This window comes from Lepidochelys kempii, chromosome 10 (genome assembly GCF_965140265.1).
Source record: "Lepidochelys kempii isolate rLepKem1 chromosome 10, rLepKem1.hap2, whole genome shotgun sequence".
NCBI lineage: Eukaryota > Metazoa > Chordata > Testudines > Cheloniidae > Lepidochelys > Lepidochelys kempii.
In genome coordinates, this window is record NC_133265.1 from 10,271,447 (window position 1) to 10,296,440 (window position 24,994).

The 24,994-nt window shown below is 44.7% G+C and overlaps 2 protein-coding genes across 2 annotated transcripts; one reads left to right on the top strand and one right to left on the bottom strand.

Moving 5' to 3' along the window:
- The first annotated feature begins 2,680 nt into the window (after window positions 1-2,680).
- Window positions 2,681-24,994, top strand: LOC140918165 (cytochrome P450 3A9-like). The gene is made up of 13 exons (XM_073361947.1): window positions 2,681-2,831; window positions 5,806-5,899; window positions 6,415-6,467; window positions 14,424-14,523; window positions 15,116-15,229; window positions 15,536-15,624; window positions 16,611-16,759; window positions 17,587-17,714; window positions 18,516-18,603; window positions 20,169-20,329; window positions 21,533-21,759; window positions 22,835-22,997; window positions 23,599-24,994. The coding sequence occupies exons 1-13, from the start codon at window positions 2,761-2,763 to the stop codon at window positions 23,695-23,697; spliced, it is 1,536 nt and encodes a 511-aa protein (XP_073218048.1). The 5' UTR covers window positions 2,681-2,760; the 3' UTR covers window positions 23,698-24,994.
- LOC140917860 (uncharacterized) lies at window positions 12,171-13,845 on the bottom strand. Its single transcript, XM_073361384.1, has 2 exons — window positions 13,381-13,845; window positions 12,171-12,792 (listed from the first exon to the last, which is right to left on the bottom strand). The coding sequence occupies exons 1-2, from the start codon at window positions 13,784-13,786 to the stop codon at window positions 12,272-12,274; spliced, it is 927 nt and encodes a 308-aa protein (XP_073217485.1). The 5' UTR covers window positions 13,787-13,845; the 3' UTR covers window positions 12,171-12,271.

Consider the following 24,994-nt stretch of genomic DNA (forward strand, 5'->3'; position numbering starts at 1 on the left):
AGCCTGCCAGGGGTGCTAAAGATGAAAAATCCTGCATCATTGTTCCCTGACACCAGAGGGCACTCTTGAGGTGAGCACTCCCCATTACAAAGAGCCTTTGAGAGACACAGCGGAAGATCTCAGTGTGTTCCAGTAGCCTCAGTCATATTTTCAGCACAGAGGAACTGAGACTGGTGAACCTGGGCTGCCCTGAGGAGCAGATACGTCTTCACTGCTAAAAACAGGGTGTGTTCTTAACTTGAGTTAGCTAGCACACCTTTTATTCTGCAGGGAAGACAACCCCTTAGTGTGAATCCAACCTAAAGGCATCACCTACACTTAGGGTGACCATCTTTGTTGGATGGAAATAAGGGAAAACCACATGAAAAAATTGTCAATGCTTTATTTTTAGAGGCATTTTAGGGACAAGCCATTTCCCATGGCATACCGTGTATCTTTCTCCGAAGTGAACATCTCTCCTGCCCTCAGGTGTAAAGTGTAATTATCAAAAGCTTCAATGTAATGTTTGGTTTCAGAGCAGCAGCCGTGTTAGTCTGTATCCGCAAAAAGAAAAGGAGGACTTGTGGCACCTTAGAGAGTAACAAATTTATTTGAGCATAAGCTTACATGAGCTACAGCTCACTTCATTGGATGCATACAGTGGAAAATACAGTGAAGAGATTTTATATACACAGAGAACATGAAACAATGGGTGTTACCATACAGACTGTAATGAGAGTGATCAGGAAAGGTGAGCTATTACCAGCAGAAGAGTGTGGGCGGGGTGGGAGGCGAACCTTTTGTAGTGATAATCAAGGTGGGCCATTTCCAGCAGTTGACAAGAATGTGTGAGGAACAGTAGCCGTCAAAAGCTTATGCTCAAATAAATTTGTTAGTCTCTAAGGTGCCACAGTAGTCCTGTTGTTTTTGCTGATACAAACTAACACGGCTGCTACTCTAAACCCTTAAATTCTACAGAAGCTGATTGGGCCACTAGAGAAAGGATGCTACCATATACTGCACAATATCCATTCTTACTCCTGCTCAATACAACTCTCATGCCTTCACTTCGGATCACTCTGTGACACTGCACCCCATATTCTTCACAGTGATATTATGATGATATGATTATAGCATAATTATGATGCATTTTATACAAGATAAGTCATGTGAGGTGTCACTGAAAAAGTTATAATTTTCTGAATATGATTATCCTCTTTGTATGCACATATCACTTTTGTATCTGAAGTTATGAATATTGACTATGTATCTGTATTTCAAATATAGGTACACCTGGGTGATGCCCACTAGGCAAGATGCTTTCAGTCTAGACAGTGGGTGGGGAAGGGCCTATTCAGGGTAATGGGTCATTAGGAAAAACAACAGGCCTTAGGAGAAGCTTATCCCCCACCTGGTGAGCCCTTTTGAGAACGCTACAGACAGCCGGTAAGTAACAGCTGCTATGACTCTACAAGAACATGTGACCAGGCCACATGATTCTGAACTCCATCTTGGGATGTCAGTATTTTTCCATAAATCGGTCTGGGAACCAAGTTTTGAAACAAAGGGTTCCCGCCATACGCTAAAGCTAAATAAGGCAGGGAGTGACATCATCTGAGGTTCTTCACTCCCCACACAAGAAGACTCTTGGAAACATCTGAGGAACAAAGACGGAACCGGGGGAAGTGCTAAAGGGATTTTTAGCCGGTGAATGAAACACCTGGGGATTCCAAGCTGGAAAGCAAGTGCAGCTTGCCCCTTAAGAATCTGCAGCCTGCTTGTATCATTTCTCAGGGTGAGAATCTGGTAATTCATATCCAATCTATTTAGTATATTAAGCTTAGTTTGCATTTTTTGTTTATTTGCTAGGTAATCTGCTTTGATCTGTTTGCTATCACTAATAATCACTTAAAATCTATCTTCTGTAGTTAATAAACTTGTTTTTGTTTTAATCTAAACCAGTGAGCTTTGACTGGAGTGCTTGGGGAAAATCTCTGCTTGGTTACCACAAGTGTACATTGTTCTCTTCACATTGAGGGAGAGGCGGACCGGGTATTAAACCCATATACTGGCCAGATTTGACCAGGGCAGGACGGTACTGCTCTGGGATCCTAAGCTGGGAAGCTGGTGGTTAGAGAGCCTGTGTGTAACTGCAGCTGGGTGTGTCCCTACCTGTGTGAATGCTCGTGAAAGTGCAGGCTGGAGGGCTTTGCAGCTTGTCACAGCAGTACAGTGTGAAAGGGAGCCCAGACTGGTGGGTCAGAGGGCTCAGTGGTACTCCAATTCCAGGTGGTAGCCCCGGGGAGAACCCATCACACTCTCTATGTAGGTATGTTGTCTTTTTATTGCCACTTTGACATTATTTATTTCTGTTTAGGAGCCCATTGGGTGGTTCCTCATTAAAAGTAAATATTACACAGGAGGAACTTTATCAAGAGAAAACTGGAATAGCTGACTATGTGTATATTAAAGAACTTGTGCTGAGGATCTTTGTATTCCTAGAGATTACATTATATCTTTTGTCATGAGCTATTAAAGGTAACATTACCTGTCTAGATTGGCATTTTCACTATCTTTGGCATTCACTCCACCCTTTTGATTACATAAAGGACCAGCTCAAGTTTCATTTGGTCACTGAGCCACGTGATTAGAGACAAACAGATAAAAAGTTGCAACACTGTTCTTTCCCTAGTCCCAAGACTGATCAGAGCAGAGAGAGGGAAAAAAACAACAACTGAGAAGTTAGACAGAGAACAAGAAACTGAGAGGTACAGAGCTAAAATGAACCTTCTCCCTAGCTTTTCCATTGAGACCTGGGCTCTCCTGATTGCACTGCTATTTCTCCTGATACTGTAAGTATAATTCTACACTTTGCTTTTCTACTTATGCTGTTTTCAAATTCTTGAAGGAAAGCCACTGTTAATTTAAATGTTACTGGTCTTTTCACAGAATCATATAAGCGTAGGGCTGGAAGGGACCTCAAGAGGTCATCTAGTTCAGTCCCCTGCACTCAAGACAGGACTAAGTAATAACTAGACCATTCCTGACAGGTGTTTGTCTAATCTGCTCTTAAAAACCTCTAATGCAGTGGCCCCCAAACTTTTGAGAGTTATGCCCTGTCTGCGCCCTTCCCAGAGCCAGGAGCAGTGCTGCAGCTCCTGGGGAGTGGGGGGAAGGGATGTGGCCAGGGGTAAGAGGGCCAAGGTTGGGGGCTGCAGCTGGGGGTGGGTCTGGGTCCGTGTCTGGGGCCAGGGCCAGAGACGGGGCCAGGGGCTGAGGCTGGGTGTGGGAGCAGAGCTGCAGCTGGGCCAAGTGGGGGCTGGCAGTCAGGCTCACGCCCGGGGCTGTCAACAGCTCCACTCCTGCTCCCACCCTCAGCCTTGGCCCCGGGCCGAGAATGGAGCCAGGGCCAAGGGCCGAGGCTGGGGTGGGGCCGGGAGCGGAGCCGTGCCAAGGCTGGGGACAGGGTCAGGCGCGGGGCTGGGAGCTAGCACCACAACTGGGGGCGGGAGTGGAAGTGGACCCTGGTTTTCTCACCTGCCAATGCTGTTCTGCTATTAATGGCTCGCAGGTGACTTACTGCAAGCTTGAAGTTGCTAAGGAGTTGCTGAGGGAATCTTTATATTAAGACTGTTCCTCGCAACTACTTCCAGTGATGCAGGAAAAGCAGCACAGATACAGACTAGAACAGAGTCAGACAAAGACTGCACGTTTTTAGGTATAGCGCCTAATGGTCAATGTGATCAATAGCACGGTCCATTTATTTGCTCTGCACGGGCAACTATTCAATAACATCTGCCTTCTGAAACTATCAGCCCTGTTCCTGAACTTGTTTGTGTTACTTGCATTGAGGAGCCATTCAAGGACCCTTCTGGGGGTACACTCTGATCTTCAGTTTGGGAGAAGCTGTTCACCTTCGCAGGCCCACATTTTCATATTGCAGCAATTCTGTGGCCACGCAAGACTTCTTGGTTGTCATGCTGCATTCGGTAGCTACTTGGAATTTCATTGTGGCAACAGGGATAGAACTGCTCCAAAAATTCATGCCCCCACTATTTGAGTTGAAATAGAACATCCACTGACTATTCACATCAGGCTTATGATTCACAATTGAGCTCTTTTGAGTCTGTCTAGGGCAGTGGTGCTGTTCAGGACATTGCTTTATTTCCTGTGCAATAAAGTTATGTAAGCCAGTTCAATATGCTATTTTCCATCCCTTACACGGGGTTTGGGATAGCCTGGATCTCAAACAAACTAAGATGAAGGCCCTTCTGTTTGTTTTCATTGTTTGAAAATGGAATGGTTACAACAAGTGTGTTATTCTCCTGGCTACATTTCTGTCCTGTCCTACTAATACCCGTCACTTCTGTAGCACCATCTGTCTGAGGATCTCACAGCATTTTACAAATGGCGAATTGAGCCCAACAGCCCTGGGAGGGAGGCAAGGGTAATCATCCCAATTTTAAAGATTGGGAAATGGAGCCAGTGACTTGTGCTAGGGTCACAGCAAGCCAGTGACATACCCTGAAAAAAAAGCCCACATTTCCTTTCTTACAGGCCCGTGCTAAGCCCACTAGGCAATGCTAAACCCCAGAGATTGCTGTAGTACAGTGGTGAGCAAGTATTCCCTGTAGATACAAGCACACTTGGACCAGATTCATCCAAACTGGCAAATGCTCTGGCAAGAGTTCCCCACATGCAAACTGAGGATAATGGTGTTTCCTTTTTCCTCACTCTTTGTCAGTCTTGGCTGTCTGGACTGTAAGCTCTTGGGGACAAAGACTGTCAGACAGTGTGTTTGTAGAGCACCTATCACAACGGGACTGATCTCAGCGGGGGTTTCTAGGCATGACCATCATACAAATACAAAGTAGTAATAATAAAGAGAGGTGTAAGTTACAGCTCCCTACCCCAGCATGGCTCCTGGTGTCCCAGGGAGGAGTCACCTGGAAGAAAGGCAGGCTGTATGGCAGCTGGTGTTCTGGGCCAAACAAGACCTTTGATACGGTTTCCTTGACAAACACTGGAGCAATAACGTTCATTTAGTGACAAAGCTCTTGCTTGGGAAGCTGGTAACCTCCATCTGAAAACAAATACAGTATTTGAAAAGCACTTTCAACACAGCCAAAGACAAGCTTCAAAATGCTGCAGCCCAGATCTCATAGAGAAGCAGAGAGCCCTGAGGTAGGAGTAATAACTTTACAACACCAAAAAAGGGTGCTTCAGAGGAGAGAAATCTGCAAAGCTGTCAACAAAATTCAAACAGAAACCCATCAGACTAGGCTCCCCAACACACCACTGCACTAGCATCGGGCTAAGCACAAGGAGAACAATACATGAAACTCAAGTACAGCCTTCACAAAAGCCCTGCTCAGGACTTAACTTCCGGCTCCATTCTGATTTCTCTGCAAAAAAAAAAAGAAAAGAAAAAGTAAGCTTTGTTCTCATTTCGTCATTACTTTGTGGCTCCTCTCCATGAGCTGGCAATGAGCCTAGAGAGGCTTCTCTTTTGCATTTTGCCAATGGGTAGAAAACCCTGTTTTTACTGGAGCACCTATTCCTTTATGAGAGGCTTTCTTTTACCTCAGGGCTATCTCTCTGAAGATTTGTGGTGCAGCTGTGAGGTTTATCACTAGCTATGCTTATGAAATAGCTTTACGAAGCACAAATTTTTTGGACCACACTTTCCAGCTTCCAAAGTGGGTTCTTCATTCCTGAGTAAATGCAAGAGCTTCACTTCCCCTGGATAGGCTTTGAGATCTTTCAGCCCCAACATCACTGCAATTATTGTCCTGAAGCCTTTAGATTCTTCTGTTATTTTTACAGATATGGGATCTGGCCATTTGGTTTTTTCAAGAAATTGGGTATCCCTGGGCCAAAGCCATTGCCTTTCTTTGGAACTGCCTTGGAGTATCGTAAAGTGAGTGTTTGAAGGCTTCTCCTGGCTCCAGAAATGTATGTCCTTCATCATACAATAGCTAGATTTGTACACTGCATTGATGAGTTCTCCTGTGTGCTAAGCTCTGCCCTTATGCACAGGGTGTGTAGGACCCAATGCAGGATAACATTTCTGTAATGCAGATTATAGTGTGAAGGGCATGGTGAGCCCCGGGGTGACTGCCTAAACCAGGTGAACACATGTAGGTGGCTGGTTTGCTGTCACTATTTATTGAATTCCTTGCAAACAGTTTACTTACAGACTCCTTAACCTCAAGCATGATACGCCCCTGGAATAACTAGATCCAGCTATGTTCTTAAAGGATTCTATCCCTCACAAAGACATTAGGAGTCACACAAGTCTCAGGAGCTGCGCTCAGGAGTGCTTGGCCTGGCTGCTAGCTCTAGATGTTTAGTCCCACGACAGCCCCATTCCCAGCCCCTCCCCTGGAAACCCTGCTTCTTTTCTAATTCCATTTTAACATTCTCTCTCTGCAGGGTTTCTTGGAGTTTGACAGTACATGCTATGAGAAATACGGGAAAATCTGGGGGTGAGTATGTTGACCAACCAATACTGTTTGCTAGTCTCCTCACATTATCCTATAGTCAGAATCCAAATTGGAGGGTGAAAAAAATCCACTGGAAGAGGAGATCTCAAAGGCCTGAATCCTGTAACTGGACCCTGTTCTCCATGTGGAACCACGAAAAGGTTAATGGGGCAGCACCCAGATGCAATCATCCATCCACATGGATCTGACTGCAGGATCCAAGCCACAGACATGCTATGTACATGTTAATCTGAACTCTCACATGAAAGCTGTTCAATATCAGGTGCAGACTGCCAGCTTCTGCTCCCACTGAAGTTAATGGCAAAACTACCATTGACATAAAAGGAAATTTGTAACTTAGAAGTCCAGTTCTCCTGGACTGCAAACTGTAAAGGAAGGTATATGTATTCCAGATACGACACAGATATGCTGTTATTATACACAGATCTCAGTTCTACCAACTCTGTTTCTGTCTCTAACCCTGACCTGCTGAAGTGTGATATGTTTGCGTTACCGCTGCTCTTATTCTGCACTGGATATTCCCTACATTTGCCACTGTGGTTATTACTTGGGCTACATGATCTGGTATCTTCTGCAATCTATCCAACTGGCCCTTATAACATTTTCCCATCCATTCAAAAACCCATATAAATCCACATTGATCTTACGTCCATTATAGGATAATAAATCTTGAAAAATCTGGTCTTAAAACCATGATTTAAAACAAGAATTCAAGCCAATCTACAGGTGTATTTCAGTGCAACCTGCTGAAAAGTTTCAAGTACGTGAATCAAAAGGATGGAAGAAATTTTCTGCTAACATCATAACAAGTTTATAAGAGTCTGGAAATGTATAGTCCAATGAGTGAAAGTGAAGGTACTTACTGCCTTTAGAATTCAGTAGCTCTGTGTTCAGTACCTCTCATTGATTTTAGAAGGTGTTTGGCCTTCTACAGGATTGGACCCTTTCTTGAACGTTTTTTAAAAAAAAAAAAAAGTGAAGCAATCCTTTTGTTTTCACTTTGTGTGATAAGTTACTGTGACATCCTGCTGAACATTATTTGCTTATCATAAACCTTTTGTTATAATTCAAGTTATGCATGACACCACGTGAGGGGCTTGAATCACAGAAAAAATTGTACTATTGATCATTTGGTTTTGGAAAAGATTTTCATGTACTAATCTCTTACAGGAAAAATCCTATTCTAGGACCAGTGAGAGGGGAGGGATTGATTTGAGAAAAATGGAAAGGAATAAACGTTTTACTTGGGAAAATGAGGAACTGTAGAGAGCTGTCTACATGCATTTGAAGGGCATAAGCACCAAAGAGGGAGAGGAGTTTAGGGCGGCAGACAGAAGTACAACTAGGAGGAAAGGGATGAAATTAAATGAGCATCACCCATTAAAAATGACACCTTGGCCTGAAATCTTTTACTTACTAGTGATACCAGTAGCACCCAGATGACTATAAATGAAAGAAAGTCGAGAAAAAACAGTATTTCTCTCTGTAGCTTCAGTTTGTTAACTATGTGCGTTTGACAGCACTTTGTATATAGCCATTTTCACCATTTCCCCTGGATAGACAGTTCCTCCTATTCTTTGTGTGGGTCTTTAGTGCAACTACAAGAAACAGAAAACTGATTTAAAACACAACTGTAGTACTGTAAGCATAATGGGGGGAACTGGGAACGGGTGTAGCACTGCACCTAAAACTCCATTTAACTTACTTTTTTTGAAGTGACTAAAATATGATGCTGGGTCTCTTTCAGAAAAGATACAGGTAGGCTGTCTTTTGGGGATATTTATGTGTGTGTGAGAGAGATTTTTCAGACAGGCATAGTCTCTCAGAGAAAACATTCCTACAGTGGCTGGAAAAGGCAGGAATATATGATGACCTGAAGGCCTTTTCCATCTCTCATTTCTATGATTCTGTATATCTGTATTTCCAGTCAGTGCACTTTGCTATAGAAGCTAATAAAGACTAGGACTTGTAGCTATCAGAGAAACACCAGTTTTTCCACTGAATGCATCCGATGAAGTGAGCTGTAGCTCACGAAAGCTTATGCTCAAATAAATTGGTTAGTCTCTAAGGGGCCACAAGTACTCCATTTCTTTTTGCGAATACAGACTAAGGGTATGTCTACACTACGGAATAAGGTCGAATTTATAGAAGTCGGTTTTTTAGAAATCGGTTTTATATATTCGAGTGTGTGTCCCCCCACAGAAAATGCTTGTCATAAATATAAAGGGAAGGGTAAACCCCTTTGAAATCCCTCCTGGCCAGGGGAAAGCTCCTCTCACCTGTAAAGGGTTAAGAAGCTAAAGGTAACCTCGCTGGCACCTGACCAAAATGACCAATGAGGAGACAAGGTACTTTCAAAAGCTGGGAGGAGGGAGAGAAACAAAGGGTCTGTGTCTGTCTGTATGCTGCGCTTGCCAGGGACAGAACAGGAATGGAGTCTTAGAACTTTTAGTAAGTAATCTAGCTAGGTATGTGTTAGATTATGATTTCTTTAAATGGCTGAGAAAAGAATTGTGCTGAATAGAATAACTATTTCTGTCTGTGTATCTTTTTTGTAACTTAAGGTTTTGCCTAGAGGAGTTCTCTATGTTTTTGAATCTAATTACCCTGTAAGATATCTACCATCCTGATTTTACAGGGGGGATTTCTTTATTTCTATTTACTTCTATTTTTTATTAAAAGTCTTCTTGTAAAACACTGAATGCTTTTTCATTATTTTCAGATCCAAGGGTTTGGGTCTGTGGTCACCTATGCAAATTGGTGAGGCTTTTTATCCAACATTTCCCAGGAAAGGGGGAGTGCAAGTGTTGGGAGGATTGTTCATTGTTCTTAAGATCCAAGGGTCTGGGTCTGTAGTCACCTAGGCAAATTGGTGAGGCTTTTTACCAAACCTTGTCCAGGAAGTGGGGTGCAAGGTTTTGGGAAGTATTTTGGGGGGAAGGACGCGTCCAAACAGCTCTTCCCCAGTAACCAGTTTTAGTTTGGTGGTGGTAGCGGCCAGTCCAAGGATAACGGGGGTAATATTTTGTACCTTGGGGAAGTTTTGACCTAAGCTGGTAAAGATAAGCTTAGGAGGTTTTTCATGCAGGTCCCCACATCTGTACCCTAGAGTTCAGAGTGGGGGAGGAACCTTGACAATGCTCTAAGTGCATTAAGTGCATTAACTCGGCGGAGCGCTTCCACAGTACCGAGGCTAGAGTCGACTTCCGGAGCGTTGCACTGTGGGTAGCTATCCCACAGTTCCCGCAGTCTCCGCTGCCCATTGGAATTCTGGGTTGAGATCCCAATGCCTGATGGGGCTAAAACATTGTCGCGGGTGGTTCTGGGTACATATCGTCAGGCCCCCATTCCCTCCCTCCCTCCATGAAAGCAAGGGCAGACAATCATTTCGCGCCTTTTTTCCTGAGTTACCTGTGCAGACGCCATACCACTGCAAGCATGGAGCCCGCTCAGGTAACCGTCACCCTATGTCTCCTGGGTGCTGGCAGACGCGGTATGGCATTGCTACACAGTAGCAGCAACCCCTTGCCTTGTGGCAGCAGACGGTACAGTACGACTGGTAGCCGTCATCGTCATGTCTGAGGTGCTCCTGGTCGCCTCTGTGAGGTCGATCAGGAGCGCCTGGGCAGACATGGGCGCAGGGACTAAATTTGGAGTGACTTGACCAGGTCATTCTCTTTAGTCCTGCAGTCAGTCCTATTGAACCGTCTTATGGTGAGCGGGCAGGCGATACGGACTGCTAGCAGTCCTATTGCACCATCTTCTGCCGAGCAGCCATGAGATGTGGATGGCATGCAGTCCTTCTGCACCGTCTGCTGCCAGCCAAAGATGTAAAAGATAGATGGAGTGGATCAAAACAAGAAATAGACCAGATTTGTTTTGTACTCATTTGCTTCCCCCCCTCCCCTGTCTAGGGGACTCATTCTTCTAGGTCACACTGCAGTCACTTACAGAGAAGGTGCAGCGAGGTAAATCTAGCCATGTATCAATCAGAGGCCAGGCTAACCTTCTTGTTCCAATAAGGACAATAACTTAGGTGCACCATTTCTTATTGGAACCCTCCGTGAAGTCCTGCCTGAAATACTCCTTGATGTAAAGCCACCCCCTTTGTTGATTTTAGCTCCCTGAAGCCAACCCTGTAAGCCGTGTCGTCAGTCGCCCCTCCCTCTGTCAGAGCAACGGCAGACAATCGTTCCGCGCCTTTTTTCTGTGCGGATGCCATACCAAGGCAAGCATGGAGGCCGCTCAGCTCACTTTGGCAATTAGGAGCACATTAAACACCACACGCATTATCCAGCAGTATATGCAGCACCAGAACCTGGCAAAGCGATACCGGGCGAGGAGGCGACGTCAACGCGGTCACGTGAGTGATCAGGACGTGGACACAGATTTCTCTGAAAGCATGGACCCTGCCAATGCATGCATCATGGTGCTAATGGGGCAGGTTCATGCTGTGGAACGCCGATTCTGGGCTCGGGAAACAAGCACAGACTGGTGGGACCGCATAGTGTTGCAGGTCTGGGACGATTCCCAGTGGCTGCGAAACTTTCACATGCGTAAGGGCACTTTCATGGAACTTTGTGACTTGTTTTCCCCTGCCCTGAGGCGCATGAATACCAAGATGAGAGCAGCCCTCACAGTTGAGAAGCGAGTGGCGATAGCCCTGTGGAAGCTTGCAACGCCAGACAGCTACCGGTCAGTTGGGAATCAATTTGGAGTGGGCAAATCTACTGTGGGGGCTGCTGTGATGCAAGTAGCCCACGCAATCAAAGATCTGCTGATATCAAGGATAGTGACCCTGGGAAATGTGCAGGTCATAGTGGATGGCTTTGCTGCAATGGGATTCCCTAACTGTGGTGGGGCTATAGACGGAACCCATATCCCTATCTTGGCACCAGAGCACCAAGCCGGCGAGTACATAAACCGCAAGGGGTACTTTTCGATAGTGCTGCAAGCTCTGGTGGATCACAAGGGACGTTTCACCAACATCAACGTGGGATGGCCGGGAAAGGTGCATGATGCTCGCATCTTCAGGAACTCTGGTCTGTTTCAAAAGCTGCAGGAAGGGACTTTATTCCCAGACCAGAAAATAACTGTTGGGGATGTTGAAATGCCTATATGTATCCTTGGGGACCCAGCCTACCCCTTAATGCCATGGCTCATGAAGCCGTACACAGGCAGCCTGGACAGTAGTCAGGAGCTGTTCAACTACAGGCTGAGCAAGTGCAGAATGGTGGTAGAATGTGCATTTGGACGTTTAAAGGTGCGCTGGCGCAGTTTACTGACTCGCTTAGACCTCAGCGAAACCAATATTCCCACTGTTATTACTGCTTGCTGTGTGCTCCACAATATCTGTGAGAGTAAGGGGGAGACGTTTATGGCGGGGTGGGAGGTTGAGGCAAATCGCCTGGCTGCTGGTTACGCGCAGCCAGACACCAGGGCGGTTAGAAGAGCACAGGAGGGTGCGGTACACATCAGAGAAGCTTTGAAAACCAGTTTCATGACTGGCCAGGCTACGGTGTGAAAGTTCTGTTTGTTTCTCCTTGATGAAACCCCCCGCCCCTTGGTTCACTCTACTTCCCTGTAAGCTAACCACCTGCCCCTCCTCCCTTCAATCACCGCTTGCAGAGGCAATAAAGTCATTGTTGCTTCACATTCATGCATTCTTTATTCATTCATCACACAAATAGGGGGATGACAACCAAGGTAGCCCAGGAGGGGTTGTGGAGGAGGGAAGGAAAATGCCACACAGCACTTTAAGCACAGCACTTTAAAAGTTTACAACTTTAAAATTTATTGAATGACAGCCTTCTTTTTTTTGGGCAATCCTCTGTGGTGGAGTGGCTGGTTGGCCGGAGGCCCCCCCACCGTGTTCTTGGGTGTCTGGGTGTGGAGGCTAAGGAACTTGGGGAGGAGGGCGGTTGGTTACAGAGGGGCAGCAGTGGCAGTCTGTGCTCCAGCTGCCTTTGCTGCAGCTCAACCATACACTGGAGCATACTGGTTTGGTCCTGCAGCAGCCTCAGCATTGAATCCTGCCTCCTCTCATCACGCTGCCGCCACATTTGAGCTTCAGCCCTGTCTTCAGCCCGCCACTTACTCTCTTCAGCCCGCCACCTCTCCTCCCGGTCATTTTGTGCTTTCCTGCACTCTGACATTATTTGCCTCCACGCATTCGTCTGTGCTCTGTCAGTGTGGGAGGACAGCATGAGCTCGGAGAACATTTCATCGCGAGTGAGTTTTTTTTTCTTTCTAAGCTTCACTAGCCTCTGGGAAGGAGAAGATCCTGTGATCATTGAAACACATGCAGCTGGTGGAGAAAAAAAAAGGGACAGCGGTATTTAAAAGGACACATTTTATAAAACAGTGGCTACACTCTTTCAGGGTAAACCTTGCTGTTAACATTACATACATAGCACATGTGCTTTTGTTACAAGGTTGCATTTTGCCTCCTCCCACCGCGTGACTACCCCCTCAACCTTCCCCCCTCCCTGTGGCTAACAGCGGGGAACATTTCTGTTTAGCCACAGGCAAACAGCCCAGCAGGAATGGGCTCCTCTGAGTGTCCCCTGAAGAAAAGCACTCTATTTCAACCAGGTGACCATGAATTATATCTCACTCTCCTGAGGATAACACAGAGAGATAAAGAACGGATGTTGTTTGAATGCCAGCAAACATACACTGCAATGCTTTGTTCTACAATGATTCCCGAGTACGTGTTACTGGCCTGGAGTGGTAAAGTGTCCTACCATGAAGGACGCAATAAGGCTGCCCTCCCCAGAAACCTTTTGCAAAGGCTTTAGGACTACATCTAGGAGAACCGCAAATGCCAGGGCAAAGTAATCCTTTCACATGCTTGCTTTTAAACCATGTATAGTATTTTAAAAGGTACACTCACCAGAGGTCCCTTCTCCGCCTGCTGGGTCCAGGAGGCAGCCTTGGGTGGGTTCGGGGGGTACTGGCTCCAGGTCTAGGGTGAGAAACAGTTCCTGGCTGTCGGGAAAACCGGTTTCTCCGCTTGCTTGCTGTGAGCTATCTACAACCTCCTCCTCCTCATCATCTTCTTCGTCCCCAAAACCTGCTTCCGTATTGCCTCCATCTCCATTGAAGGAGTCAAACAACACGGCTGGGGTAGTGGTGGCTGAACCCCCTAAAATGGCATGCAGCTCATCATAGAAGCGGCATGTTTGGGGCTCTGACCCAGAGCGGCTGTTCGCCTCTCTGGTTTTCTGGTAGGCTTGCCTCAGCTCCTTCAGTTTCACGCGGCACTGCTTCGGGTCCCTGTTATGGCCTCTGTCCTTCATGCCCTGGGAGATTTTCACAAAGGTTTTGGCATTTCGAAAACTGGAACGGAGTTCTGATAGCACGGATTCCTCTCCCCAAACAGCAATCAGATCCTGTACCTCCCGTTCGGTCCATGCTGGAGCTCTTTTGCGATTCTGGGACTCCATCATGGTCACCTGTGCTGATGAGCTCTGCATGGTCACCTGCAGCTTGCCACGCTGGCCAAACAGGAAATGAGATTCAAAAGTTTGCGGTTCTTTTCCTGTCTACCTGGCCAGTGCATCTGAGTTGAGAGTGCTGTCCAGAGCGGTCATAATGGAGCACTCTGGGATAGCTCCCGGAGGCCAATACCATTGAATTGTGTCCACAGTACCCCAAATTCGAGCCGGCAACGTCGATTTAAGCGCTAATCCACTTGTCAGGGGTGGAGTAAGGAAATCGATTTTAAGAGCCTTTAAGTCGAAATAAAGGGCTTCATTGTGTGGACGGGTGCAGGTTTACATCGATTTAACGCTGCTAAATTCGACCTAACGTCCTAGTGTAGACCAGGGCTAACATGGCTGCTACTCTGAAACCAGGGAGGAAGGAGCTTTTGTTTAACTCCTGACTTTCACTGATAGTAGTTAATCATGGATTTTTATTTCTTTTCCCCCATAGGTTTTATGATGGCAGGCAACCTGTGCTGGCTGTCGCAGATCCTACAATAATTAAAACCGTGCTGGTGAAAGAGTGCTTCACCACCTTTACCAACCGGCGGGTAGGCTTGTAATCATTAATATTCATCAGAAAGATGCAATAAAGCCATAAGAACATCAAATACTGTAGTTAAACTCTGTGGAGATACACAAGATATGTTTCGGAGATGCATTCAGAATGAATGCACAGCTGGCATTAATCTAAGTGGCCACTGCATATCCCTAAAGGAACAAGGGAGCAGGGGGACCTCACCTGGAACTGGATCCCCTGGCTCTCAGAGAAAACTGTTTGACTGCACTTTAAAAGCTGCTTAGGTTGTTTACTTTTATTTATTAAATAAAAAAAAAGTTCTTAGGACAAAGTCAGCTCTCAGTTACACCAGTATAAACGAGAGCTGAATTTGATAGTGTGTGTGTGCACGCAAGTGCATGAGCACCAGTCTGAGTTAGTGTGTATACATTTGTAGAGGTCTCCCCCAGTGCGTGTAGAGTTGGTGTCTTCTTGTGGGTGTATCTGCCTAAGTGTAACCAGTGTGGGGAAGTGTATGTGTGTGTGTACATGGGGCGGGAAAAGGATTGCTTTCTGCACTCTTATGTTTAGTAGAGAAACCCAATAGCTTCTTGACAGCTATAAACTTGCCTTTGTCACCCCAGAATTTAGGTCTAGTGGGAGTGCTGGAGTCGGCTGTCTCCATGGCTCAGGATGAGAAGTGGAAGAGAATTCGTACAGTGCTCTCTCCAACCTTCACCAGTGGGAAGCTAAAGGAGGTAAAACCCAGAGCACACACTAACCCTCGGGTCAGTGCACAGGTGGCATTCAGGCTGAGATAGTTATAATGGTCTGGTCTCTTCAGTCTGATTCAAATGATTAAACTGGCCTATTTCATTTGTGCCTCCTAATGTAAAAGAAAGAAAGAAAGAAAGAAAAAAGGATTAAAACAAAAAGCCCCTGACAGTAGAAACAGATCAAGTCTGTAAGTATTAATGAACCTCCCCTCTGCTTTTCAGAAGCTAGTCTTAACGAAGAAGTAACATTTGGTATGTTTAAGTCATGTCCTGTAATGTGTATTTCAGATGTTTCCCATTATGAAGCAATATGGGGAGGTTTTGGTGAGAAATGTGCAGAAGAAAGCAGAAAAGGATGAGCCCGTGGAAGTTAAGGAGTGAGTAACTTCCAGGAACAGGAACAGCAAATCTTGTTAGCAACTCTTTGGTTCGTTCATTACTGGCAATGCAGGTTGTTCTTTGGATGAACCAGACTTCTGAAGTGATGAACAGGACTATCTGAAGGGCTAAAATGAAATTTAAAAGGGAAAATAGAGGTTAAATCTCAAGAAAATCTCCCTGGGGTGAAACCTGTGGAACATTCTCTCAAGGGAACTGGTGGACGCCCCAAAGTTTGGCACATTTTAAACTAGAGTGGAAAAAACACTATAAAATGTAGCATAGGGAACAACCCTGCACTGGCAAGGAGTTTGAGAGGATGGTTTAACAGACCTTTACTATGTCTAAGGTCTGTGATTTAATACATGAGGACCGAGTCTTGGAGATCAGACAAAACTTGTTTGTAAATATGTGCTTCCATGAAAGTTCTTAGATGGTGAATTCTTTGGGGGCAGAGACTGTGTTTTTTTGCCTGCGTTGACCCAGCATGTTTGGGCACTACTGGAATACAAATAATAAATAAATAATATATTATTATTTGATTTTTATTTATTTTTGATAGCTCATTTATTCTACCACTTGAGCACACAGATTTAATATCAGCTGTCAGCAGAACTAGGGCTCCTAACCTCTTAAAAGGCCACAGCCACTTGACAAGATATTCACAGGCCCTTGAATAGGTCTGATTCCACCAGAGGACACACACATAGGCCAATACATTACATTGTGTAGTATCCAGAGCAAGGCTACCAGATTCTAGATTCTGAGTGCTGTAGGTAAATCTTCATGAAACTCTATCCCGTTCCCTTTAGATGTTCTACTTGTGTTGAGTACCTTGCCCCCCTTTACAACAGCATAAAGAAAAGTCTCATGAGAGTTTTCTGTTCTTTAAGGAGATGCAATATAGGAAGGGAGGGAAAAGTTGTAATTACCTATTTCAAACATTAACTCTCCTATCTGTGTTCTGTTTTCTGTCTTTTCTCAGCATCTTTGGAGCCTATAGCATGGATGTTGTTACTAGCACTTCCTTCGGTGTTATCATTGACTCCATGAACAACCCCAAAGATCCTTTTGTCAAGGAAATCAAGAAGCTAGTGAAGTTTAACTTTTTTGACCCACTCTTCATTTTGATATGTAAGTTGTCTGTTGCTCACTAAAAATTCCATTTAAGTGTTTCGTTTGGAACCGTGACTTCAGCATCAGAATGAGACAAGTGGTCTATCGGTTATACAGTACAAGTGGCTATACCTGAGCCTATAAGCCAATGACTAGGCAACTTTACTGCCAAGGATAAAAGTCTCAAGGGTCACCTTAGACAAATTCTGCTCTAATTTATACCCATACAATCCCACGGATGAGAATCATCTGGAGTTATGCAAGTGCTAGTAAGCTCAGAATTTGGTCTATAGGTTGTGGGAAGGATCACAATGCTGTGGGGAAGGTTTGGAGATGTTTGCTGGGACATGAGATGTTAGTGAATATCAGAACGTTGAGGTCAGTCTGAAATGACTGGAAGAATTTCAAAACTTTTAGTTTATTTTCATTCTGGTCCATATCGCTGTAGCATTGGTAGTGCAAACTGAAGGAATGTCCTGCACTCGGAATGTGACTCCCCAGTCTCGGTGACAGCGCCTCCAGTCAGACATGGTGTGAAATAGTGGAATGCTCCTTTTGCTTTCATTTACATTTAGGGCTAAATTATATCATTTGTGCAGAAACCTAAGAAGAGGGAACATGGAGCCCATCTGCCCCACGAGGAACATGGTGGCATACAGGCCCTCAGTGAGCTCCCCAGTACACAGGAGAAATGATCAAACAAAGCCATCATTTAGATGCAGCATATCTTTCTAATAAACATTTCAGTTGTTCTAATTAATATTTTACCATAGATATCTTAGGTGAAATGGACTTCTATTCCCTGGACCTTGCTTCAATCACAGTTATTTTTGTCTCCCTTCTAGTTGTATGCCCGTTCCTCATTCCCCTTCTTAAGAAGATGGATGTGAATTTTTTCCCCAAAGATGCCATAGAATTCTTCACAAAGTCGATCGCCAGAATGAAGGAGGACCGTGAAAAAGAGGCCAAAGGGGTTAGCAGGACTCTCCCAGTCATGATGCCAGAGAACATTCTCTATTCAATTAGCCCAAGAGAAAAACACTTACTTGCTTGAGTTAGAGTCCAGCAAAGGACCACAATAGTGTGTGATATCTCAGGCTATATCAGGGTAACACCCATGCAAACTGGATTGCAGTTTGGGTGTGCAAAGATTACGATTTACAGAAAACTACCCGTAGGAGTAGACTTGGAGAGCTGGAGCAGACAGAGGGAGAGACTCCACTGAGCAAGCAGTAGAGCTGTGCACCAATACACAGTGCAGTGTCACTGATATTGTGGTATTCAGGAGCACAGTCCCCAAAAGAGGCGGTCGTCACTCTCCAAAAATGACAGAATCAGATTTACCTCCCTGCTGGACTTCACCTCCCCCAGAGTAATCCTGTTTTAAGGGAGCTACTTGTGAAAGTCACTTACTGAGATGTAGTTATTACTTTCCCCTAAAATTGCACAGCTACATTAATGAGGGTGCTTTGCAAAGTGGCCAAAGTAGTTTAGCTCTGCAGTCGTCATTCCTTGCGACAGCAAGAGACCAAGTCTGCTGTCTTAGCTGACATCTCTCTGGGACTGGACAGATGGAACCCTCCCAGAAGCGTAAGAGTTTCATGTTTAGACCCGCTGTAACAAGAAAGGCATTTACATTCTCCTGGGTCCTCTCTGGCCACTCCTGGGGACTTTAAAATACAACCTTTATGTTTTGAGACCCATCTTTGTGAGCCTTCCCTAGGGGATCTCTCACCAAACCAGCTCTCCACTGAGCGGTTACTTCTTTTTCCAGGGCCGAGTGGATTTCCTGCAGCTGATGATCGAATCCCAGAACTCTAACACTAGCTATGAAAGCAATGGGGTGACTCACACATATAAAGGTAACACCATAAAAATACTCATACTTGTGAGTGCCTTTGGGGGCTGCTGGAGTGAGGGGAATAGGAACAGGTGTCCTACTGGAGAGGAAATAAATGGTTCATCCCGCCGTCTGCAGCTGGGGAGAGGACTCTTCGACTCACCTGGACTATACATACATTTTTGTCCAGCACAGAGTTAGATGGGGACAAGTGTTCATCCCTTTTATGTAACACTTTTTCCACAAGTAGAATAGAAGACATGCATTCCAGGCCAATTCCTGCTGTATAATCGTTAGCCTTGGCCAGTGAAATATATGGAGTTGGTACCTACCAATATGGTAAGAGGCAAAAGCCAGCTCTGCTCCCCAGCTATTCGTTTGCATTGCATCACTATTCACAATTCATTTAAATACAACTGCTTCAATTACAGCTTGGTTAGAAATATCCTCAGTTCTTCTCAGGACTGGGAGATAGCAGGTGTCCTGTGACATTTATATAACCACAGAATATTTGGGTTAGATAACCTGAAAATGAACCACAGCAAACTTGGCAGGAATCCATGTTTTGCTTTGTGTGTTCTGCATACACTAATCAACAATGCCAGAGGTTACAAAGCAATCATTAGTCCCTGTTTAATTTTCCCACCAGACCCATGAGCCATGCCTATGGGATAATAACAGTAACAAGAATAATAATAATAATAATAATGATTATTTTTATTATTAAGGCTAAGGTTTCTGTCAGGGATATTTTTAGTCAAAGTCAGGGGACCGGTCACTGGCAATAAAGAAAAATTAATGGAAGCCCATGACCGGTTCCCTGACTTTGACTAAAAGTATCCCTGACCAAATGGGGAGCCCAGCTGCGGGGTCCCCACGCCGCCTGCAAAGATTGGGCAGTTGCGGGGGTGCTCCGAGCTCCAGGGTCCCCCTGTTCAGAGCTCCAGGGTAACCCTGCCACCTGCAGCGGCCAGGATCTGTGAAGGATCCCTGGTGCCCAGGGTGGCTCAGAGCTCCAGGGTACCCCTGCAGCCGCTCGGAGCTTCTGGGCCCCCTCCCCACACAGAAGCCAGGAGCGGGAGAGGGTGAGGCCCTGCGGTGGCTGGGAGCTGTGGGGTAGCCCCCACTGCCTGCAGCAGCTCGGAGCTCCGGGGGGGTGGGAGGGAGCGCTGTCCATGTCCATCGGGAGCTGCCGGCAGCCAGGAGCTGTGGCCTTGGCACCTGTATCAACCGGGAGCTGCGGCCCCGGTGCCCACATCTGCCGGGAGCTGCGAGGGGAGCCCTGCCACCCGCATCCGCCAGGAGCTGCGAGGGGACCCCACCGCCTGCAGCCACGAGGAGCTGCGGGTCCTTCCTGCTGCAGCGGGCGGTGGGGGGACCCCGCAGCTCCCGGCCGACTGGGCTGAATTGATGGAGGTCGCTGGAAGTCACAGATTCCGCGATCTCCGTGAAAATTTTTTAGCCTTAATAATAATAAATCGTTGGCCATCTATACTTTTATAAAATACACGATGTGCAAAGAGCGCAACCTATGTGCTGTAATGTTTGGGCCTCAACTTTTCTACTTGTTTTCCTCTCTTCTCACAGGCCTGACTGATACTGAGATTTTGGCACAAGCGTTTATATTCATTTTTGCTGGATATGAGCCCACCAGCAACTCCCTTTGCTACCTGGCTTACAAACTGGCCACCCACCCTGATGTGCAGCAGAAGCTGCAGGACGAGCTAGACTCAGTTTTACCAAACAAGGTAAGAGAATGTTGGCTGCTCAGTGATTGCACAGAGCCTCTTTAAAGCCATTTTCTTCCCTCTAATTAAGTCCAGTTAAGGAGACTGTTCTTTAAAGACGTTAAATACATTGCTAAAAACTACCATTTAATAAATACTGACTCTGCTATCCTGTGGAAGCTCTTGGTGGGCACACTTTAAGAAAGTTCTGCTTTCACTAAAAGGAGAGCCAATAACTTGCTTCCAAAATGGCATATGTTCATTTCAGGTGTGTTACATAAAGTACCATGTGTAGAATATACCACTGCAATCTTGCAAACTCCGCACCATAACTATTACACGCATAATAGCTGTTTTGCATTTCTCAAAATCTCCAGATGATATATGATGGGAAGGGAGGCTGAGGGGATGGTGAACACGGATAACAGTAGCCTGGCAATACCAGAGATTGCGAATCAGTCTTTAGTACAATTTTTAAATCCCCAATCTCAAACCCACACCAGTAACTCTGCCCATGGGACAATAAAATAAATCCTTACTGAGTCATATATGTATATTATACCGATATATACAGACACAGAGACACACACACACACATCTTGTTTTTCTTATATCTGCTTGTCTATATATTTTCCCCATACTACCCTTTTTGCTACCTATTTATCTCTCTCATCAGAATTCACACACTCCGCAAGGGGCAAATTACCTCAAGTTACTTTAACTTGCTAAACAACAATGAATTGTTTATGAAGCAGTAGCAAAGGGAAACAAGGAGCGATCAGGAGTAGATAGTTACGCTCATGGAAAGGAGATGCTAGATGGGAGACATGGAGTATTCTTGGAACAACTCAGGAAATTCATACCATTATTCATGGGTACTCATATTATGGTGTTCGTGATCTCTTACACTGGACTTCTACATGTTTCAAGAAATGCCACTTTTCAAAAATGCATTGGCCATACCAGGAGGCTCGGAGAATTCCTGATTTTAAGTACAAACTTTGTTTGCAAAAATGGTCAGAGATTTTCAGTAACTTACATTATTTAGGAAAGGAAAATTAAGGTGAATTCTTAGGTTCACACTGAAAGTTCAGTTCAGGATTGAATGTAGAATGTGCACTGTAACAGATGAGAGGGGAGGACATGATGGTTTCCACACTGATCACACGGAAATCTGATCTAGACCACCACATGCCTGACAATCTTTTTCCCATTCCCCTGAAGGCTCCTCTCACCTACAATGCCCTGATGCAGATGGAGTATCTCGACATGGCAGTGAATGAAATCCTTAGGCTGTTTCCTCTTGGAGGACGACTTGAAAGGGTCTGCAAGAAAGACGTAGAGATAAATGGACTGACCATTCCAAAAGACACTGTGGTTATGATCCCACCCTCGGTTCTGCATCGTATCCCAGAATACTGGCCAGAACCAGAGGAGTTCAGACCGGAAAGGTACAGAATCTATATCAATAGGGAATGAGCAATATAATTATCTCTTTTACCGATATTACTTCATTCCTAAATATCAGTCTCTTCCAAAGAAATTCTTGTTGTGTTTAATCTTAACACCTGTTTGCCAATACAAAAGCTGGAGAGGATTCATCATTGTGAAGACACACCACTCTTGAGTCCATACTTAAGGCTGAGTTCAATTTTGCACTTACAGCAGGGATTTAACAACTCTGTTACACATGAAGAATACAGCATATTCTCCTCAGAAGTACAGCACTTCCTCTCTGAGTACAGAGTGAGCTATCTGAGATTGTGCAAGTACATTGGTTGATTAATTTAGGAGTTAAAATTAATTTAAAAAATTGGTCCTTTTGAGAAATTTAGCACCCATTGTCAGACTATTTCTTTCTCCCATCTCAACAACAGAATAATACTGACACTTCAAAACTTCCCATATAGTCAGAACTCACTGAAATCTTTTCTAGAAACTACATTTGAAAACCATTAGGATTAAAGGTAATTTTTCCCATTAGTATTCATCACTGAAAGTTTTTCCTTCAGAAGGGATTGGCTGTAGAGAATTCCACGTAGAACTGCCCTCTTTCAAACTGATACCATCTCCCACTGGTCTCAGTGGGACTGAGGTCATACTTGCCCACAGTTAGATGTCATTTTCAAAATGGCCACCTATCTCCCATTGTTCCCAATAGGACTGAAACAACAGGCTGCTCTTAACAAAGATGTCTGCTGGCTTCACTCTCTCAGAAAACAATGGGAAAGAAATAGTGGTCATTTTGAAAGAGTGGAACTCATGATGCTGCTAGCCTGGGTGCAAAGGACATAATCTGGGCTTTGAACTCAGATCCTCCGCCTCACCCCACCCCAAACAGCCGAAGGGCTGTGTAACTATTAGGCTGCTGGGATAACCAAAGATGTGCTAGTTATAAAAAAGCAAAGTTTCTCTAACACACAATCAGAGGTTCTTTTAGAGAGAGAGAGAGAGAGAGAGAGAGATACTTGGCCTCCTTTTTCTTTGCTTCCCTAATTTCTTTCTTACACTTGTAACTGGAATCAGGTTCAGTAAAGAGAACAAAGAGGTCCTGGATCCATACACGTACCTGCCCTTTGGAGCTGGTCCCAGGAACTGCATTGGAATGAGGTTTGCTCTCCTCTCCATGAAAGTTGCTATCGCCAGTCTGCTGCAGAATTTCACCTTCAGACCCTGCAAAGAAACCCAGGTGAGAAACCCAGATTTACATTTGAAAACTCAGATGTGAAAACCAGATGATTATTCACTGGAAAGAGTGAATTAAAAACAGTTTTAAATACTTTATTTGGGTAAACAGATGGTAGATGGTGACAAATGAAAAATAAATGTGCAACACAGATGTTAGAGCATAGAAGTGTAATACATAGCAGATTGTATATTGCATGCCTGTGTGTATTATATAGTATTCTAAAATATATCATAGGAGTAATTCTATAAGGGAAAAAATAGCAACCAAGGAAACATTACAGGACAGAAAGGAGAGGAAATTGGTTAGTCAGCATTAGTGATACCTTCATTCAAGTACATTAGTCTGGGCCCATTGGGGATGGATGAAACTTCCATAACAAAACCCCAAGCAAGGAGTAAACTCTCCTGGACTGGGGCTTTGATAGAGAACCAAAAGTATGTCCAAGTTTGTAAAACTTATAGTAACGGTGGGGCAGGTTTTGAGTGAACTTGGACTGGATTTTGGGCAAAGAAGAGAAAACAAAGGCATATTATCTCTTTGATAATCTGTGTATATTTTATTTGCTGGGCTACAAATGTTCTTTTCTCTGCTAATGTTGCAGATCCCGCTCAAGCTGAATTCCCGGGGATTCCTGATACCAGAGAAACCTATTGTTCTGAAGTTAGTCCCCAGAGCTTATACCTCACACCCAGAGGAGTAAGACCCAACAGAGTTCACAGCAGCTCTCCAGAGTACCAGCAGAGGCTTTACATCATTGGGTCTCTGCCACAAATGCTGAAGAAGAACTTCCGTTCATTCCAAAGGAATTTACTGAATATCTACATAAAAATTGTGACTGTCAGAAATGTAAACCTGGACAGTGACTGTAAATAGCTTTTATACCATCTACGATTTAGAGAATGTATGTGAAGGAAAAATTCTACTGAGGCACAGCTCTGCTTCTCTGACTCCTTTCTAGGGAGATTCCTCCATCTGGAGAGGGAATTACTGTCTCGTCCAAGAGGCAGTGGGAACTTTTTTGCTGGAAATAGAAATCACTAGAGCTACTGGGGGCAGGGGTGGGTGAATGCCAAGAGTTTTGTGAGTTGTACTGATATTTGAAGAAGTGTGTATAAACTGTTGGGCTGTTGAATTTACTGGGATGTGGTGAGATTATCCTGGAAACCAAATCTCTCTTGGGTCATACGTTAATGGAACAAAAGAATGTAACATGTACAGAGAACAGAATTCATCAAATGTTTGTGAAAGGGCTCTCTGTTGTGTACTCTCAATAATTTGTTCACTTCAGCCTTGAAAAAATATTCAGTCTGGACCCCTGAAATTACCCACACACAGCATCTTCCATTGAATTTACTGAATTTGGTCCTTCATTTAACTTGATCAAAGCTTCCGTTCCTACTGTAAAATGTATTACAAATAATACGACTCCTACCTCATATTTTGGTTAAGTGGATCACTTTAGGGCAGGGTTATTAATCTGATCACTAACCACACAATGTTGCCATTTAATCAATAAAGCAGGGCAAAATTCTGAATGTGGGAGAGACCAAGGAAGAGCCATACGACAATGAACAAGATGACTGCAATGAAAGTTGCACTATTTAGACATTGTTATTGACACTGTAGGCACTGCTATGTGCTAGGCACTCTGTGATATGAGCCCTACTTATTGTATGGGTTGCAAGATCAACCACTTAGTAAGATCAAACTGATAGGAAGAGATCCTCAAGATAAGAGGTAGGCATCTCACCAAATAAGGGTAAATCCATCCTCATCATCGTATCCACTTATTATACTCCACACCTGAACGTAGCCATTATATGAAGAACATACCCTCCTATGTCAATGTCTGTACTTTGACATGCTCACCTTTTACCCCCGATCGGGGATATTGCAGATTATGTATTCCTTATGCCGTCTGATCCTAAACCGAATTTTGCACCCCTTGATAATCTGTACCTTATTCCCTGATAACCAGAAACTTCTATGCTTAAACT

Excerpts from the sequence above, each read along its gene's own strand:
- LOC140917860 (XM_073361384.1), bottom strand. The coding sequence starts at position 13,786 with ATGAAGGACAGAGGCCATAACAGGGACCCGAAGCAGTGCCGCGTGAAA. Across the intron at positions 12,793-13,380 it reads AGGCGGAGAAGGGACCTCTG|CTGCATGTGTTTCAATGATC; the intron begins GTGAGTGTACCT and ends TTTCTCCACCAG.
- LOC140918165 (XM_073361947.1), top strand. The coding sequence starts at position 2,761 with ATGAACCTTCTCCCTAGCTTTTCCATTGAGACCTGGGCTCTCCTGATT. Across the intron at positions 14,524-15,115 it reads CCACCTTTACCAACCGGCGG|AATTTAGGTCTAGTGGGAGT; the intron begins GTAGGCTTGTAA and ends TTGTCACCCCAG. Across the intron at positions 22,998-23,598 it reads GACCCTGCAAAGAAACCCAG|ATCCCGCTCAAGCTGAATTC; the intron begins GTGAGAAACCCA and ends CTAATGTTGCAG.